The sequence below is a fragment of the Bubalus bubalis genome, chromosome 17 (genome assembly GCF_019923935.1).
Source record: "Bubalus bubalis isolate 160015118507 breed Murrah chromosome 17, NDDB_SH_1, whole genome shotgun sequence".
NCBI classification, from domain to species: domain Eukaryota; kingdom Metazoa; phylum Chordata; class Mammalia; order Artiodactyla; family Bovidae; genus Bubalus; species Bubalus bubalis.
This window is the reverse complement of record NC_059173.1, coordinates 19,371,068-19,390,885: the sequence shown is the minus strand read 5'-3', so window position 1 is coordinate 19,390,885 and position 19,818 is coordinate 19,371,068. Positions and strand designations below refer to the sequence as shown.

Sequence of the window (19,818 nt, the reverse complement as noted above, 5' to 3'; positions counted from 1 at the left end):
GAGTCAGACACGACTGAGCGACTTCACTTTCACTTTTCACTTTCATGCATTGGAGAAGGACATGACAACCCACTCCAGTGTTCTTGCCTGGAGAATCCCAGGGACGGGGGAGCCTAGTGGGCTGCCGTCTATGGTGTCGCACAGAGTTGGACACGACTGAAGTGACTTAGCATTAGCATTAGCATTATAGTCCCTAATATAATGAAAGACTACATTTTAAATGATGCAAATGTATATTTATTGACATTGGAAAATATCATATATTGTTGGGTGGAAAGACAATTTTTAAAAAGTTATCAAGGGGTGGGAGGTGGGAGGGAAGTTCAAGAGGGAGGGGACATATACCTATGGATGATTCATGTTGATGTGTGGCGGAAACCAACACAATATTGTAAAGCAATTATCTTCCAATTAAAAATAAATAAAATTTTTAAAAGTTATTAGCGGAATTCTCTGGTGGCTCAGTGGTGGGGAGGACTCCAAACTTTCACTCCAAGGGGCAGGGGTTCAATCCCTGGTTGGGGAACTAGGATCCTACAAGCCACATCGGCACAGCCAAAAAAAAAAGTTATCAGTAGTTTGATGTCAATTTTTAAAAATTCATATATTTATGTGTGTATGTCAGAAGTGCACCATAATGTTAACACTGGTTATCTCTGGGTGGGGCAACTATTTTCTAATTCCCAAAAGAGACAATTATTACTTGTATACTTTTTTCTTTGCAGTGTACTCTTTATTTCTCTTTGGTTTCTTAACACAAAAGGTATCTATGTGAAAGGATATATATATATAGTTTTTTTTTATGTTGACCATCTTTTAAAAGTCTTGACTGAATGTGTTACAATATTGCTTCTGTTGTTTATGTTCTGATTTTTTGGCCATGAGGCATGTGAGATCTTAGCTCCCCAACCAGGGTTTAAACCCTACACCCCCGACATTGGAAAGTGAAGTCTTAACCACTGGACTGCCAGTGAAGTCTCTACTTGAAAAAAAAAATTTTTTTTAAAGCCCTGCCATGTGGGGTGCAGGATCTCATTAATTGTTCCCTGACTAGGGACTGAACCCATGCTGCCTTCAGTGGAAGCACAGAGTCTTGACCACTGGATCGCCAGGGAGGTCCCAAGGATATATACTTTAAAAAACAAAAGCAAACAAACAAAAAACAAACCCCATCAATTTCCTGGGAGGAGATACACTCTTAAGGCTGAAGTTGAAAACTGGCAACATATAGGCCTTACTCCATACACAAACATGCTTTGTTTAATCCTCCCCATAATTTCCTAAAGATCACATTAGAAAAGAAGCAAGACTTGAGGAAAAGCAGTTTAAAATGCAGTTAAAAGCAGAGGACCACCAAGAGTGAGAGCTGCAGGTTCCTCCAAGCTCTCAATCATTGGCTAGAAGAAAGTCTCAAGGGCAGTTTTGGGGAAAACGTGGAAATATTTGCCAAGGATCTAGGCTGACGACTGCCCCCTCCCTCCTACCGAGTAGTGGACAGCGACAGCACATGCAGAGGGGGACACGCAGGGCAGTGTCCCAGGGGAGCCAGCAACTCCATGAGGGACAAAGGGCTTCCCCACCCAGCAAGCCACAAGACCACACAATCTCACCAGATAACCATCTTCTACCAGAACCTCATAGGATAACCATCTTCAACCAAAAATAAGAAGCAGCATTCCATGGTAATCAAATCAGCAAACAGGCAGATAAGAATTCCCAAATACAGGGAATTCCCTGGCAGTCAGTGGTCAGGTCTCCACACTTTCACTGCCGAGGTCTCGGATTCAATCCCCAGTCAGGGAAACAAGATCCCACAAGCCTTGCAGCACAGCCCCCCCCCCCCCAAAAAAAAAAAAAACCAAATACGAAATGTTACAGACCAGCAAAGCTCAGCAAACAATTAAGGAAAGTCAGCAGTCTGGAAGAAAGCTACCTGAGAACTAAAAAGTGAAAGGGAAACGTTAACAGAACAAACATAAGACTTTAAAAAATAAATAGCCCTGGAAAGAATACAGAAGATTCTGAACACATTGAGCAACAACCAATATGCAAAAGAAGCAAACAGAGGTCCTGGGAAAAAAATATGAATATAAAATTATGATTTTGTAGAAAAGTCAAGTTGAATAGCAAAATGACTGTCTGGAAAACACAGTTGTAAACTGAAAGACTAATCTGAGAATTTATTCCCAAAGACTGACAAAAGGACAAAGGGAAATTAAGTGACGTGGAGGATTCTTACAGCGAAAGTTCCAGCATCTGCCTGATAGTTCCAGAAAGGAAGAAAAAGAAAGTAAAAGAGAGAGGAAAAATTGGAGAGAGGAAATAAAGCAGCAGTAAAAGAAAATTTCCCAGTGCTAAAGAAGCAAACATTCCATACGGGTCAAACAGGCTGATGGTGCTGTGATAAACCACACCCATAATTGCAAAGGCTTAAAAACCACAAAAGTGGTTTTGGTGATGCTGTGAAAGTGCTGCACTCAATATGCCAGCAAATTTGGAAAAACTCAGCAGTGGCCACAGGACTGGAAAAGGTCCGTTTTCATTCCAATCCCAAAGAAAGGCAATGCCAAAGAATGCTCAAACTACCACACAATTGCACTCATCTCACACGCTAGTAAAGTAATGCTCAAAATTCTCCAAGCCAGGCTTCAGCAGTACGTGCACTGTGAACTTCCAGATGTTCAAGCTGGTTTTAGAAAAGGCAGAGGAACCAGAGATCAAATTGCCAACATTCGCTGGATCATCGAAAAAGCAAGAGAGTTCCAGAAAAACATCTATTTCTGCTTTACTGACTATGCCAAAGCCTTTGACTGTGTGGATCACAAAAAACTGTGGAAAATTCTTAAAGAGATGGGAATACCAGACCACCTGACCTGCCTCTTGAGAAATCTGTATGCAGGTCAGGAAGCAACAGTTCGAACTGGACATGGAACCACAGATGGGTTCCAAATAGGAAAAGGAGTACGTCAAGGCTGTATATTGTCACCCTGCTTATTTAACTTATGTGCAGAGTACATCATGAGAAACGCTGGACTGGAAGAAGCACAAGCTGGAATCAAGATTGTCGGGAGAAATATCAATAATCTTAGATATGCAGATGACACCACCCTTATGGCAGAAAGTGAAGAGGAACTAAAAAGCCTCTTGATGAAAGTGAAAGAGGAAAGTGAAAAAGTTGGCTTAAAGCTCAACATTCAGAAAACGAAGATCATGGCATCTGGTCCCATCACTTCTTGGGAAATAGATGAGGAAACAGTGGAAACAGTGTCAGACTTTATTTTTTTGGGCTCCAAAATCACTGCAGATGGTGACTGCAGCCATGAAATTAAAAGACGCTTACTCCTTGGAAGGAAAGTTATGACCAACCTAGATAGCATATTCAAAAGCAGAGACATTACTTTGCCAATAAAGGTCCGTCTAGTCAAGGCTATGGTTTTTCCTGTGGTCATGTATGGATGTGAGAGTTGGACTGTTAAGAAAGCTGAGTGCCAAAGAATTGATGCTTTTGAACTGTGGTGTTGGAGAAGACTCTTGAGAGTCCCTTGGACTGCAAGGAGATCCAACCAGTCCATTCTGAAGGAGATCAGCCCTGGGAATTCTTTGGAGGGAATGATGCTGAAGCTGAAACTCCAGTACTTTGGCCACCTCATGAGAAGAGTTGACTCATTGGAAAAGACTCTGATACTGGGAGGGATTGGGGGCAGGAGGAGAAGGGGACGACAGAGGATGAGATGGCTGGATGGCATCACTGACTCGATGGACGTGAGCCTGGGTGAACTCCAGGAGTTGGTGATGGACAGGGAGGCCTGGTGTGCTGCGATTCATGGGGTCGCAAAGAGTCGGACACGACTGAGCAACTGAACTAACTAAAACCGCAAAGGTGTGCTTCTACTGAAAGCTACCTGTCTTTTGACTACACATCCATTATAGGCTGACAGTGTGCTCTGCTGGTCAGAGTTGCTCCCAGACTTGAGCCACAGAGCAGCCACTATGGAAATGCTGCCCAGAAGGGATGTGTACTCGCAACTCACTGGCCAGAACTAATCACATGGCCCCACCCAAGCACAAGGGAATTAGGAAGTACAACATGATCATAAGACCAGAAACCAGCCAGCCAGAAATATTTGGTGAACAGCATTGGTGACCAAATGAGCACAAAGACACACGCGCACACACACCCCAACTGAAAACATACACACACACTGGTGAACACTGAGGACTATAGCTCTGGATTTCAAAGGTTTCCAAAAATGAAATACTATAGATGACTTTTGGAAGCATTATGCTGAGTCAGAGAAGTTGGACTTTAAAAGCCATATATTGTTTGATTTGATTTATATGACATTTGGGAAAAGGCAAGATGATAGGAACAAAAACCAGATTAGAGCTTGCCAAGAGTTAGAGGTTCAGGAACTAACTACAATGAGGAACAGGGGTACTATCTGGAGTGATGAAAATATCTCTTGATTATGGGTGGTGGTTACATGACTGTGTAAGTTTCTCAAAATCCATAGAAGGCTTCCCTGGTGGTCCAGCGGTAAGAATCTGCCTTTGCTGAGCAGGGGACACTGGTTTGATCCCTGGCTCGGGAAGATCCCATATACCATGGGGCAGTTAAGTCCATGTACCCAAACTACAGATAACACCACCCTTATGGCAGAAAGCAAAGAACTAAAGAGCCTCTTGATGAAAGTGAAAGAGAGTGAAAAAGCTGGCTTAAAACTCAACATTCAGAAAACTAAGATCATGGCATCCAGTCCCATCACTTCATGGCAAATAGATGGGGAAACAATGGAAACAGTGACAGACTTATTTTCTTGGGCTCCAAAATCACTGCAGATGGTGACTGCAGCCATGAAATTAAAAGACGCTTGCTCCTTGGAAGAAAAGCTATGACCAACCTAGATAGCATATTAAAAAGCAGAGACATTACTTTTCCAACAAAGGTCCATCTGGTCAAAGCTATGGTCTTTCCAGTAGTCATGTATGGATGTAAGAGTTGGACCATAAAGAAAGCTGAGTGCTGAAGAATTGATGCTGTTGAACTGTGGTGTTGGAGAAGACTCTTGAGAGTCCCTTGGACTGCAAGAAGATCCAATCAGTCCATCCTAAAGGAAGTCAGTCCTGAATATATTCATTGGAAAGACTGATGCTGAAGCTGAAATTCCAACACTTTGGCCACCTGATTCGAAGAACTGACTCATTGAAAAAGACCCTGATGCTGGGAAAGACTGAAGGTGGGAGGAGAAGGGGACAATAAAGGATAAGATGGTTGGATGGCATCACCGACTTGATGGACATGAGTTTGAGCAAGCTCCACGAGTTGGTGATGGACAGGGAAGCCTGGTGTGCTGCGGTCCATGGGGTCGCAAAGAATTGGCCACGACTAAGCAACTCAACTGAACTGAACCACAACTACTGAAGTCCTCACACCCAAGAGCCCATGCTCTGCAATAAGACAAGCCACCACAATGAGAAGCCTGGGCACCGCAACTAGAGAAAGACCAAAGAGCAACAAAGACCCAGCACAGCCAAAAATAAATAAATAAATATTTATTTTTAAAAATCAATATAGATGTACAGAGTCGGACACAACTGAAGCGACTTGGCAGCAGCAGCAGCATAGATATATACCTAAAAAGGGTGAATTTCACTTTATGTAAATTATACCTCAAATCTTGGAGGATACAGGTTAAAAGTCCTTTTCCGGCATAGGCTATGTTTGAAAAAATTACTAGAGGTTTTTCTCCAGCAAAAGAAAAATTAAATTCAAGTAAGAGAAAGATGGGCTTCCCAGGTGGTGCTAGTGATAAAGAACCCACCTGCCAATGCAAGAGACATAAGAGATGCTGTTCAATTCCTGGGTCACTGAGATCCCCTGGAGGAGGGTGTGGCAACCCACTCCAGTATTCATGCCTAGAGAATCCCATAGACAGAGGAGCCTGGTGGGCTATAGGGTCCCAAAGAGTCAGACACGACTGAAGCAACTTAGCACAGTGCAGAAAAGAAAGATATGAGACACAAGAAACAGCTTAGAGCAAACAAATGAAATCAAACTTAAAATTGAATTTTGAAATTATGATTTTTGAAGATTTTTATAAACATAAAATATAAAGTTTTGAAAGTTAAACCATGTTAGATAGCTTATTAAAAACTCTCTGCCAGCCTCTCACTCCCTGTATGCCTCCATGCCTACTGCCTCTGATTCTGGAGCTTCTCTGGTCTGATTTCTGATTTAATTTCTCCAACTGCTAAATCTCCTGTCTGCAGCAGAAGGGAGAGAGGGGCAGTCAGCAGAGATTATGCAGGATTGGGGTATGTGCAGAATTCAGGGGTGTAGAGGTCCGACTATCTCATAGACTTTTTTAACCAAACCCCATTATCTTTTCTTATTAAAATACCTACCTATGGGTCTGATCGTACATGATTAATTCTTTTTTTTTTTATTAAAAAAATGGATTTATTTTTGTTTGCACTGGGTCTTCGAAGCTGTGTGCAGGCTTTCTCTAGTTGTGGGGAGAGGGGGCTCCTCTCTAGTTGTGGTGCATAGACTTCTGGTTGCAGCGGCTTCTCCTGTGCACCGGCTTACTTGATCCGTGGCAGTGGGATCTTCCTGGACCAGGGATCAAACCTGTGTCCCTGCATTGGCAGGCGGATTCTTCCTGCCCGGCCCGCACCTCGCCCCCCACCTCCCAAGGAATTCTTAACCACTGGACCACCAGGGAAGACCTCTCCTGTCTTTGTATATGGTGGTTTGAGGCTTCAGATGTTGCCTTATTTCACTAAATACAGCTTTTCTGCTTCTGTGTCTTGTACTTGGGGTGAAAAGAAAAGGATGAACATGCCTTTACCACAGTAAAAACTAGTATCTAAACAAGTTGTTTTTTTTTTAATTTGACTTACTTGCTAACATTGAAAAAATCATGACATTTCATATAAACGTGAGGGTGTTAGAATCTTCCTGAACTATCAGAAGATCTGGCAATACTGGGCTCTTTCTAGTTCCATACGGTAGAAGCTGGAACTGAGGAGGGACAATGCCCTTTAGACCCAGCCTGGCTCTCCAGTTTTCCCCAGTCCCCACCACCCCCTACTGTTCGCAGCGTGCTTTGTTAATTCCATGTCCTGCCTGGTTCCTGTAGGCATTCAAGTTTGAAGTCTCTGCTCCGCTGGTTGTGTCTCTCTCAGTGGAACCGGTGAGGTGGAAATCTTTCCTGTATAGATATGGGAGAAAGACAGCCCCAGGAAAAAGTGAAGGTTACAGAAGGAGGAAGGCCCTAGGGATCTGACTGAGAAAGGGGAGAAAATTAAGAAGGTGAGAGATCTCCGGCCACAAAACTTTCACAACCTGGGGATCATTTATACTTGTTTCTCTGGGTTGTCGTGAGGGCTGCCTGAGTTACTATATGGAAAGTGCTTCAAGAGTGCCTCGCACATAGTATGTGATGCTTGGTTGGCTATTATTATTTTTGCTTTGTTGTGTTGGGGAATAACTTACCTAAAGTTCTCTCCTTTTAAGTGTATTGTTTCATGATTTTGGATGAACATACTCCATCATGTAGTCACCACCACAAACAAATGTGGTGGGACTTCCCTGGCGGTCCAGGGGTTAAGATTCCATGCTTCCAATGCAGGGGGCACCAGTTGAATCCCTGGTTGGGGAACTAAGATCCCACATGCTGCTCGGCCAAATTGAAAAAAAGTAAAAGATGTGGAATAGTCCCAATACTCTCTCACAACACAGATTCCTTCTCAACCGCTTGCAATCAATCCCTCTTTCCGCCCCAGCCCCTGGCAACCACTGATCTGCTTCGTGTTCCTATTGTTTTCCCTTTTCAGAATGTCACATATTAATAAATGGAGTCATTCAGTGAACAGCCTTGGGTCTGGCTTCTTTCACTTAGCATGACGCATCTGAGAGGCTTCCTTATTGCCCTGGGTGTCTGTAGTTCATTCCTCTTTTATTGCTGCATTCATCTCATGACTGTACCACAATTTAGGGCCAATTTAGTTGTTTCCAGCTTTTGGTGATTACAAATAAGGCCACTATAAACATTCACAATAGACTTTTGTACATTTTTTCTTAGGTAAGTACCTAGGAGTGGGATGACCTAGGTTGCAGGGTAAGTTCAGGCTTAACTATATAAAGATCTGCCAAACTCTTTTCCAAATGACTGTATTTGTTTTGCCTTCCCACCTGCAGTGGAGGAGGGCTATGTTGCTCTGCATCTTCACTAGCATTTGGTATTCTGGCCTTTTCATCTATTCTAGTGGGAGTGTAATGGTATCTTGCTGTGGTTTTAATTTGCATTTCCCTAGTAATTAATGATGTTCAGCATCTTTCATGTGCTCATTTGCCTTCCATATATTTTCTTTGATGAAACGTCTATGCAAATATTTGACTAGTTCTTTTTTGGCGGGGGTTGGGGTGGAATTGCTTTATCACTGAGTTTTGAGAGTTCTTCATATATTCTAGATAGAAGTCCTTTATCAGGTAAGTGTTTTGCAAAGATCATCTGCCCATCCTTTTTTTAATTTTTTTTATTCTTCTAACAGTGTCTTTAGCAGAGCCTGATTTTTAAATATTGATGAAATCCAATTTACCAATTCTTTTTTCTATAGTTAGTGCTGTGATGTCACGTTTAAAAAATCATTGCCTAACCCAAGGTCACAAAGATCTTCTGTGTTTTCCTAGAATCTTTAGAGTGACATTTTGGTCTGAGAGTCATTTGGAGAATTTTTTTATAAGATGTGAGGTATGGGCTGAGGGTCATTCCTTTTTGCACACAGATGTCTAACTATTCCAATGTCCACTTTGAATATTTGCAATGATTATTATTTTCTTTTCTTTCTTCTTGAATATTTGCAATGATTATTATTTTTTCCTTTTCTTTCTTTCTTCTTTTTTTTATGGTTGCATGGCATGCAGGATCTTAGTTCCCTGACCAGGGATCGAACCCCTGCCCACTGCAGTGGAAATGCAGAGCTCTAACCCCTGGACTGCCAGAAAATCCCCTGCAATGATTATTAACACTCTCAGGATTCCTGTTCTTGGGGTGGCAGGGTAACAAAGGGGCATCTCGGCCTCACACACGTCCCTCAAAGCTCCCAGCTGGGGCCTGTGGCTGTTCTTTGCCAGCAGAGTAATTGGTTTCAGGTCGCCTTACCTCCTCTTTCTTCCTGAAATCTTTTGCATAAAACAAACCATGAAAGGGCAGGGGTGGCCTAGCGGTCTGGCAACGTCCCTTTGAAAATAAACAAGTGCAGAAACTGAAAGGCAGCGACCTTCTCTGGGGACTACTTGGAGAAACAGTTTGGGGCCGGTGCATCCGCTGCGCGTGGCTCTCTGGCCCCTGGCAGGCGGCAGGTCGGATATAGTAAAGCCAAACAGGATCGTGATTGCTTCAGATGTCACCTCTGGCCAAGGAGACCCCCGTGTCTTTGCAGGGAGAGGCAGGCTGGTGGGGAGCTGCCAGTTCCATGGCTCAACAGCTCTGGCCAAGGAGACCCCCGTGTCTTTGCAGGGAGAGGCAGGCTGGTGGGGAGCTGCCAGTTCCATGGCTCAACAGCTCTGGCCAAGGAGACCCCCGTGTCTTTGCAGGGAGAGGCAGGCTGGTGGGGAGCTGCCAGTTCCATGGCTCAACAGCTCTGGCCAAGGAGACCCCCGTGTCTTTGCAGGGAGAGGCAGGCTGGTGGGGAGCTGCCAGTTCCATGGCTCAACAGCTCTGGCCAAGGAGACCCCCGTGTCTTTGCAGGGAGAGGCAGGCTGGTGGGGAGCTGCCAGTTCCATGGCTCAACAGCTCTGGCCAAGGAGACCCCCGTGTCTTTGCAGGGAGAGGCAGGCTGGTGGGGAGCTGCCAGTTCCATGGCTCAACAGCTCTGGCCAAGGAGACCCCCGTGTCTTTGCAGGGAGAGGCAGGCTGGTGGGGAGCTGCCAGTTCCATGGCTCAACAGCTCTGGCCAAGGAGACCCCCGTGTCTTTGCAGGGAGAGGCAGGCTGGTGGGGAGCTGCCAGTTCCATGGCTCAACAGCTCTGGGCAGTTTGCACAGCCAGCTTCACACCTCTAAGGGAAATTCAGGCCCAGGGGGAGGCGGAGTGGGGATGGGGGTGTGTGTGGTAGAGGGTGGAGAAATAGATGCCTGTGGGTTTGGGTTTTTTTATGTTTAAGCTTTATTGAGGTGTAATCTACTTCCCATAAAATTTGCCAATTTTAAGTTTACAATTCACTGAACTTTAGTAAGTTTACTGTCGTTCTTGTTTAGTCGCTCAGTCGTGTCCGACTCTTGGCAACCCCATGGACTGCAGCCCACCAGGCTCCTCTGTCCATGCAATTTCCGAGGCAAGAATAGTGGATGCATTGCCATTTTCTTCTCCAGGGGATCCTCCGGACCCAGGGATGGAACCCACATCTCCTGCACTGGTAGGCGAATTCTTTACCACCGAGCAAGTGCCTGGGAAATCCCATGGACAGAGGAGCCTGGTGGGCTACAGTTCATAGGGTTGCAAAAGAGTTGGACATGACTGAAGTGACTTTGCAACTTTAGCGACTAAACAACTAGTCAAATAAGTTCACACACAGTTGTATAATTATCCCCACAATCCAGTTGCCTCAAATCATTCCCTCTGACCTCCTTATGGTCAATCTTTTGCTCCCAGCCCTAGACAAATCAGTCTCTACATTGTCTCCATACTTTTGCATTTTCTAGAAATTTCTTCCTATAAATGGGGCCATAATAGTCGTTAGTCACAATGGTATGTCAAGCCAAAAACTAATGAGGCAGTCAGAGAGCCAGGACGGCAGGGACACCTGCGTTCATGGCTCTTCCTACCTGCTGTGCCACCTCATGGGCACCACGGTATCTAACCTCGGTCTTCACATCTGTACAGTGGGGCTAATTGGTCCCCCTCTCACATTGGAGCCGGGGTGAAATGACGTCCAAAATCTTGCATATTCATAATACTCCATGGAGACTGGCAACAGACCAAACACCCACCAGCAGAAGCGTGTTGTGATGCCAATGACATGCAATATGGATGAATCTCACAAACATCTCACTGAGTGAAAGAAGCCAGACACAAAAGAGCACATTCTGTATGATTCCATGAAATAGAAAGTTCAGAAAATGTTACAAACATTTAGAAAACATCTGTGCAGAGAGACGTCAGGATACTAATTACCCTTCGGAGGGTAGTGACTGCAAGGAGTGGGCGGGGGGCATCCAGAGAATAAGTGATATTCTGTTTCTTGATCCAGGTGCTGGTTTTGCAGGTACACTCAGTGAAAATTCACTGAGCAACACCCTTTCAAATCAATAAAAAATTCAGGAAAGTCTTGCATGGTATCTGGTACATTGAGTGTGTGTGCAAAGTTGCTTCAGTACTGTCTGACTCTTTGCGACCCTAAGGACTGTAGCCCACAAGGCTCCTCTGTCCATCAGATTCTCCAGGCAAGAATACTGGAGTGGGTTGCTGTGCCCTCCTCCAGGGGATCTTCCCGACCCAGGGATTGAACCCTCATCTCTTACATCTACCCGCATTCCGTAGTTAAGGTCTTTAACACTAGTGCCACCTGGGAAGACCATGGCACATAGTAGGTAATTATTATTATTATTACCATTAATTTCATTATTTTTTATCATATTCTTTCAACCACACAGTTTCAACATGGAAGTGTGGTCAAGTGCACCAGTTGGCCAGGTGGTAAACAGTTTCGACTTTGCAAGTCAGTCACTATAGCAACTACTCAATTCTGCTGTTTGTATTGTGAAAGCTGCCGCTGCTGCTGCTAAGCCGCTTCAGTCGTGTCTGACTCTGTGCGACCCCATAGACGGCAGCCCACCAGGCTCCCCTGTCCCTGGGATTCTCCAGGCAAGAACACTGGAGTGGGTTGCCATTTCCTTCTCCAATGCATGAAAGTGAAAAGTGAAAGTGAAGTCGCTCAGTCGTGTCTGACTCTTAGCGACCCCATGGACTGCAGCCTACCAGGCTCCTCTGTACATGGGATATTCCAAGCAAGAGTACTGGAGTGGGTTGCCATTGCCTTCTCCCAATTGTGAAAGCAGTCAGGGACAATATGTAAGTGAATGAGCATGGCTGTGTGCCAGTAAAACTTTATTTACAATAATAGCTGGCAGGCTGGATCTGCTGACCCTGGGTCTAGTGGGAGACAGGCTGCGTTCCACAGCCTTCTTCACTGAGTACCTGTGGGACCCTGTTCAGTCACTTCCCTGGCCTCAGTTTTCTCATCTGTATGATGGGGAGCCTGATCCCTGCTCTAACTACCATTTAGGGTGACAAAGAGGTCAAATGAGCTCATACTTTGAGAGAGCCCTGAGGGAGAAAAGCGAAGTTTAAGAGTCTCTTGAGATTCTTTGATGCAAAGCAGATTGTTATCTCTGGTCAAGTCTAAAGAGAGAAAGCCACTGACTCCAAGTCAGCCAGGGCATCCATGGGCACAAGTGTCTGTCCCAGGGGTACCCTAGAAGGAGATAGGAACAACAGGTCTGGTACCACATCCTGGTGCTTGCCTCCTAGAGGCCTTTTCCCCCGGGGCCTGTAGAGGTAGAGCAATAATGAAGGAGTGATGCTGGAAAAATGAGCCTCCAGTGAGCCGTTCCTCTGCTTGAAGGTCCCTCTCGGGCCTGACGCTGTGAGCCACCAACGCTCACAGTGGGGATGCATCATCACACCTCCAGCCCTTTACTCAAGCCCTTGCCTTGGCTAGGAATGTCTTCCCTTTGCCTGTTTCCTGGTGGGGTTCTAGTCATTCCACAAGGCACCACTCAGGCTCTAGATCATCTGGGGCGAGCTGGATCACTCCAGTGTCTGTCTCGTTTGGGGGAGAGGCGAGCCTTCAGGGAGCAAAGTGTAACTCAGAGGACAAGCCGAAAGCAGCTGAGGCTGGGCAATTCTGCCTTTCCTGGAGCTTCATGGTCTAGCAGCTGGAGCTCTGGGGTCTAGACATGCTGGAGGATAACTACAATAATAATAGCAGCAACAACAGCAGTCGATATTTATTGGGATTCACTATGTGCCATGGGCTTCCCTGGTGGCTCAGACGGTAAAGAATCTGCCTTCAACACGGGAAACCTGGGTTTGATCCCTTGGTCAGGAAGATACCCTGGAGAAGGGAATGGCAACCCACTCCAGTATTCTGGCCTGGAGAATTCCATGGACAGAGGAGCCTGGCGGGCTACAGTTCATGAGGTCACAGAGTCAGACACCACTGAGTAACTAACAGGTTCACTTTCAGGGCTTGTCTGGAGCGCTTTACATGTATTCAGTAATTTACATGTATTAACCCTCACAACAACCTGAGGAAGCACCGTTATTCTTTCCATTTTACAGATGAGGATGCTAGGGCCAGAGAGCTTAAGATACTTACTTGAGGTCACACGGCTCTGAAGTGCTGGAGCTCTGAGGAGTCTAGAAAAGCCTGCTTCCAAAGTCCAAATCACGTCTATATTAGCCTCTATTTCCTTATGCTCAGCTGTGAAACTTCCAAGTTCCTGTCACATGGGAGCATTGAAAAAACAAAGTCTGGAGGAAAGAGACAGTCCTTCCAAGAGAAAAACAGTCAGGGTGAGAGCTACCATCTCAACAACCATCCCTCCTTCTGGATTTGTCCAGGAGACCCTCCAAGCCCTTGGTTGGAGGGGTAGGGGCTCAGGTGGGGAAAGACCAAAGGAAAGCTAACCTAAACGATCATAGGCATTTACTGGCTCAAGAACTTGAAAAGTTCAGGAGGGCCAGTTTCAGGGCTGGCTGTTGACTTCCCTGTTGGTTCAGTTGGTAAAGAGTCTGCCTGCAATGTGGGAGACCTGGGTTCAAGCCCTGGGTTGGGAAGATTCCCTGGAGAAGGAAATGGCAACCTACTCCAGTATTCTGGCCTGGAGAATTCCATGGACAGAGGAGCCTGGTGGGTGACAGTCCATGAGGTCACAGAGTTGGACACGACTGAGTGACTAACACTTTGGGTCCAAGTGGTGCTCTCAGGAGGCTCACACTCACTGTCTTTCAACTCTCGCCTGTCCCTCCTGTGCTGGCTTCATTCTCAGGCAGGCTTCTCCCCGCCTTGGAGTGAAGGTGGCCCCAACAGCTCCACTTAACAACTTCAGCCAACACTCTACGGGAAGTGTTTCCCAACAGGTCCCAAAAAATTCCAGGGCTGACTCTCATTGGGCCAGGTGATCATCCTTGAGCCAATTGCTGTTGCCAGGGAGAGGGACCCAGATTCTCTAGCCATGCTTGGGGCTGAGAGTGGGTGGGGGGGCCCCCTACCGGAAGAAGAGGGGAATGCAACTGGCAAAGGCAGCCAGTGTCTCCTGAGCCTCTGGAGGAAAATATGCATTCCTCAAGCAGGTGAGGGATAAACTTGGGTATTAGGAATTCAAATCCCTCCTCAGCCCAACCGCGGACTTCTGTGACATTTGTTGTGGTCCAGACTTGGACCTGGACCAGAGCTTTGTCTGCCTGCCTTCCCCTCCTCAAACTTGCTCCCACCTCACCTGGCTGCAGTGCCGGTTGCCTTCACATCACCTGGGGGCACACGGGCCTTCTTGCCAACTCCTCGCCTCCTGCTTCACCTACAGTCTAGTTCCATAGTTGCCCTGCCCCCACCTCCTGTCTGGCTTTTTCCAGTCCATGCCATTCACTAGCAACACCGCCCCCAGTCCAGCAGAGCCTTGGCTCAGAAACCTCCAGCCACTTCTTAGCGTCCACGAGGCAAAATGAACTCCTTAGGCCCACGCCTGGGCTTCCTCCACCATCCTAGGCGCCTCCCTGACCCCTGCCATCAAAATGCACCTCTCCCCAATTCCAAACTGTCCTCAGCATCCTAACGTACCAGCTTATCTGCTTAGAGATAAAGGGTCAAGTTGGAGTCAATGCTGCCCAGGGCTCAGTACACAGATGGTGCTCAAGTGATGCCTGTAGAGTCCAAATTTCCAGCCCTTGGGCACGACTGCTCCTTGATGAAGGGAGATGAGAGGAAGTCAGAAAGCTCCACAGAGACAGGGAAGCAGAGAGAGACAGAGAAGATAAAGCAGAATGTCTGAGACAAGAGACCCAGGGGCCTGGAGACAAGAATGGCAGAGGGAAGGGGAGAGATCCAGAGATGAGGATGAGTCTGGAAGGAAGGGACCTTCAGCCAGAGTTGGAGACCCAGGGAACAGACCTCAGGAACACCAGACAGAGTGAAAGTGTGCACGCTAAGGCATTCTTTTTGGTTAAGCAAACAAGGTCCCTATGATTTACGTTTTGTCAGGACGAACTTTCCGTATCAGGAGTTTATTTCACTGAGCAACCAATCCTGGTAAAAACACTGGAACACCTTAAAAAGGAACGGGGTGGAGAGGAAAGTCAGACAAAACAAAAAGGAGAACGTTTGCCTCCAGGTCGGTCAACACGGGTGACTTAGCACAGGACTGCTAGAACAATCGTCCCACCCCTTCTGCCCCTAGCTGGTGGTTCACCTAGGGCCAGGTTTCAGGCGCGAGAGGAGAAACAGAGACTGGACAGAGAAGAAAGGAAAAAGTCCACTGGGGGAGGGAGGCCGAGCTGGAGAGTGAGAAAGAGCCTGAGTTGTGGGGGGAAAGGCCCTGGGGCAGTTCTGGATCCAGCCTGACCACGAGTCACTAGCTGTTAAGGCAAGTCAAGACAGAGTTGCAAGTCACCAAAGAATCGACCCCTGAGCCCCTGCCATGGGCCAGAGACTCCTGAAATGAGGGACACTGCCAGGACGCAAGATGGGGGGCAGATGGCCTGGCTGTAATTTATATCAGGGTTCTAATTGGCTACCAACTCAGCCTCCTAACAAGGTGGTCAACAACACCCACCCACACCATGTGGGAGGCCACAGTCCTGGCGTTCAAGTTGTATACAGTCAGGGCCATGCTGGAGACACAAGAGCAGCCCACTCTGTGAGTAAAATCTCACAGGATTTTACCCTTTATCGTAATGCTCCAAAATCACATGGTGTTCATGATTTGAATTTTTCTTTTATTTTCTGAAATGGAACCATTGTACATTGTACAAACCATATCTACTGATGGAATAAATAAGTGAAAAATTATACTGCTGTACAACACACCAAAAAAAAAAAAATCGTAAGAAAAAAAACAATTAGGTAACGGTGAATAAAAAGGTCTTTATATCTCTAACCAGGTCCTTGGCTGATAATGGAACATTCCAAACCATGACATCGTTGGTAATGGGAGGTCACCACCTGTGAGTCAGTCTTCCGCCTTCGGGTTATGGGTGTAAGTGCCAGCACTTTGTGGAATGTGTAACCGCAGCATCCCCAACTTCAAGTTTTGCGGGGAGTTAAGTTCGCCCTGGGAGCCCTTTAGGCTGCAGGGCCTGGTGTTGGCGGAAGGCATTCGCTTAGGACCCCCGCCTCTGGCTCGGCCGGCTGAAAGGTCTCAGATTCCGTGGTGGGAGGGGGGCGAGGGGCGCAGGATGGCGTGGGGGGCAGGGCGGCGGCCCCGAGTGGGACATGTCGGGGGAGGAAGCACATGTGGGTTTTTGCAGTCTCGCCATCCCACGTGGAAGGCCTTCCTGGCCAGCGTGGATGGGGGCGCAGGGCCGCTGGCCGCTCTGCCTGGCGTGGCCGTGGCGGGGCCCAGTCGGTCCGGACCCCCGGCCCATTTCCTACCTTCAGGCACTTCAGAGAAAAACTAATGACAGCCTTGTATCCTGGGCGTCGTCTTGTGTTCACCCTCAACTGTGTCCGCTCCCCTTGCCTGTCGAGGGGACCCTGCTGTTTCCACGGATGCCTGTGTTGTGATTCGTCTTCGGCTGTCTTGCTTGTCACCTCTCGTTTCCCAAAAAAAATAAAGAGGAGGAAATAGATATCCAGATTCATCTTTCATCCAAATGGAGTTTTGCTGCAAAGAAAGGACGTTAATTCTGATTCTATAGGATCTGGAGGTAAAGCCGCCTTGAGATACACTGAGAGGTAACTCAGAACACAGTTCTCCCAGAACTGACTGCCTGAGGGGCAAAATTGATAAGGATTTTTTAAGACAGAAACCTTCCGGCATCCTAACTTCAAGATGACCATTTGCAAAGTTTGTGTGTGTGTGTGTGTGTTTTTCCCTTCCCTTGCTTCAGGAGACATGTTTGCATGAGGTATTTGAAATTCAGGAACATTTTGATTCTTCTTGAAGTGCAGGAAATAGATCGGCTCCCTTCAAAAACAAAGAGCCTCACCCTCAGAAACGCTTAGAAAATGGAGTCTGGCAGACACTCCCCATGGTGGTCAGGAGAGAGATCCACACGTGAAAGGTGGGACTTGAATATATGCACCAATTGGCAGAACAGAAACAAAAACAAACAAACAAACAGAAAAAAAAAAACAACCAACCAACAAAACCCGGAGCCCCCCCTCCCCCCTCACACAACTCAAAGGGAGTTGGAACTCCAGTGCAGTAAAGAAAGCTCAGGAGAAGGGTAAGGGTCTGAGGAGTCCGTACAGGAATTAAGAGCAAACCAGGCCTCAGAACCAAACAGTGAGGCAGTTCATCCACGGTGGGGGGCGTGGGGAGAATAGGTGCTTCTCCGTTTTAGTGACAGGAAGCTGTCCCAGTGCAGGCAGGGGATGGAGGCGGGGGAGGGACCCCAGGGCCCCCTTTCTGGAGGAGCGCAAAGCTCTCCAGTTTCTCAGGGGCCTCATTTCTGGCCTTCAAGTTCCAACCCTTAAGGCCTGCTCCCCCGTGGGGACCCTCGGAGCATCCTGGGAAAGAGACGCGATCCAACTGTTGGCTCCAGGAGTCGGAACAGTGTGCAGAAAGAAGCCAGTGGACTCTGGATTTCAGCCGACTGCAACCTCACCTCCCCCGCGGATGGGGCCAGGTGGAGCTGGGGAGGTAGACTAGGGCAGCAGGTGACTGTGGATTTGAAATCCAAGCAACGTCCTGTGAGAGAAAGTTCAGCACCAGCTATTCCTGCCGTCTGCTCCCAGCCTCCTCTGGCCCTTTATCATCTTAAGGAGACCGTCCTGCCATCAGCCGCAGAAGCCAGTCCATCTTCGGAGGTGTGGGAGGTTGCCATATGGGGGAGAGGGGCTGAGGCAGGAAGTGCCAGAACAATCCAAGGGCTCTGTATGTCCCTCTGGGCAGCTGTGGGCTTGGAAACACCAGTTCAGATGCCTCAAGTAAGCCCTGGGGACAATGCCCAGACATCTGAGACTCCTCGGACCCTGGAGGCTAGCACTGTCCCCAACCAGGGCTCAGGGTGTATCCTGCAGCCTCCCAGCTGCACCTAGAAACCAGATGGCCGGGGAGGTCCTGCTCTTCTGTGGCCTCAAGCTCTCCTTCTCCCTGCCTGGTCCATGCCAGCTGAAGTCCTGAGGCAGGGAGGAGAAAGACTCGAGGACCGGAGCAATGGCTGCCTGAACTGAACCAAGAGGGCACTTGTAAGGGGAGATGCAAAACAACCAGGAAAACATGCCAGAGGTCACCTCAAGGGCACAAGGCACAAAAAAAGAAAGCGGAAGGAATATCGGTTGAACAGTGAAAAGCCCCGATGAAAAAGCGAATTCCTGATCAGTACCACCCTCAAATAGCTTATATCATTAAATAGAGGAGTGGGGAGGAAAAAAAAAAAAAATACAGCAGCAACACAAATGTAATCTTGGCTTCAGAGACAGTGTCCAGACGCTCCTGAGCTGTCGACCCCGCCTTCCCCAGGATAGTCACTTCAAGATTCGAGTGTTTTGCTTCACAGCAGAAAGTTCTTCAGTGTCTGAGAAGTTACGCCGTCCTAGGTTTTCTTGGATTTGCACTTGGTAAACTTGTTAAGTTAGTAGTTCCCTTTGCACCCGACAGGGATCTGCTCGGGTAAGGTTGTTCAACAACTAAGCCTGCTGATGGATCTCCCGTGAGACGTGGATCAGAGGACTGAACTCGGAGTCTACATCTCCTCGGAGTTCTGTTGCGAAGCCTCCAGTTTCATCTTTTTGGAGGGTGGCACTCCTTCCAGATCCTTGGGGTTGGGAAGTGGGGGAAGAGGAAGAAAAGAGAAACGCAGGTTGACACCCCGGGAGAGCAACTCGGGTTAGCTGGGAGGTTACAAGTTGAGGGTGGACATCTGAGGTTCTGACCCCGTGGCCCTGGCATGGACTCGGAAGGGTTCATGGACCCACCGGGAGCCACACACCCGAGCTACTCCTATGTCCACCAAGTCACCTGTGTCTTCCAATTGCTCACTAACTGCAGGGTAATTATACATGCAGTTTTAAGTTTACTCTCCAAGATCGAAGGTTAGACCAACCTGGCTGTGTTGACAACAGCTCATCCAGGGCTCAGCACAGGGGCCTGGCTTGGGGCAGACGTTTATGGAATGCATACACGTTGGCTATTCTGGGGGAAGGGTCTGTAGTGCCACCAAATTCCCAAGAAATTCCAGCACTCACACACACACACAAGTTCGACACGCACTCACCTACTTCTCCCTCGACTTTCTCGCTCTATCATCCCAGACAGCTCCAAACTAACCCATCCCCCAAGTTCAGCTCCTAACGTCGCCCATCCTAACCGGCGCTCCCACGGCTGGCGATGGCCCTGCCATCTGCCTGGGATACAGCTGGACAGCACCCTGGAGTCCTCCCTTCTCGCCACGCCTAACTCCATCTCCAGAGACCCTCAGCCCACCCACGGCTGCCCTTGCCAGCCACCCCATCCGCACCTGAGCCCTCCGTCCCTCGTCGGGCTGGAGCAGCACCTTGCTCCACAGCCGCCCCACCCAGCCTTCAGCAGAGCTCAAGAGATAGTTTCAAAACAGAGATCATACAGAGCATAACACTGATCTCGGAGCAA

The 19,818-nt window shown here is 47.6% G+C and overlaps 1 protein-coding gene across 2 annotated transcripts in view; it reads right to left on the bottom strand.

Moving 5' to 3' along the window:
- Positions 1-15,977: 15,977 nt before the first annotated feature.
- BCL7A (BAF chromatin remodeling complex subunit BCL7A) overlaps positions 15,978-19,818 on the bottom strand; it is a 30,747-nt gene continuing 26,906 nt past the window's right edge. For both annotated transcript variants that reach the window (XM_025267687.3, XM_006047168.4), the window contains one exon: positions 15,978-18,985. In XM_025267687.3, the coding sequence (XP_025123472.2) occupies positions 18,914-18,985 (72 nt within the window). In that variant the 3' untranslated portion in view covers positions 15,978-18,913. The remainder of the gene's footprint in view (positions 18,986-19,818) is intronic.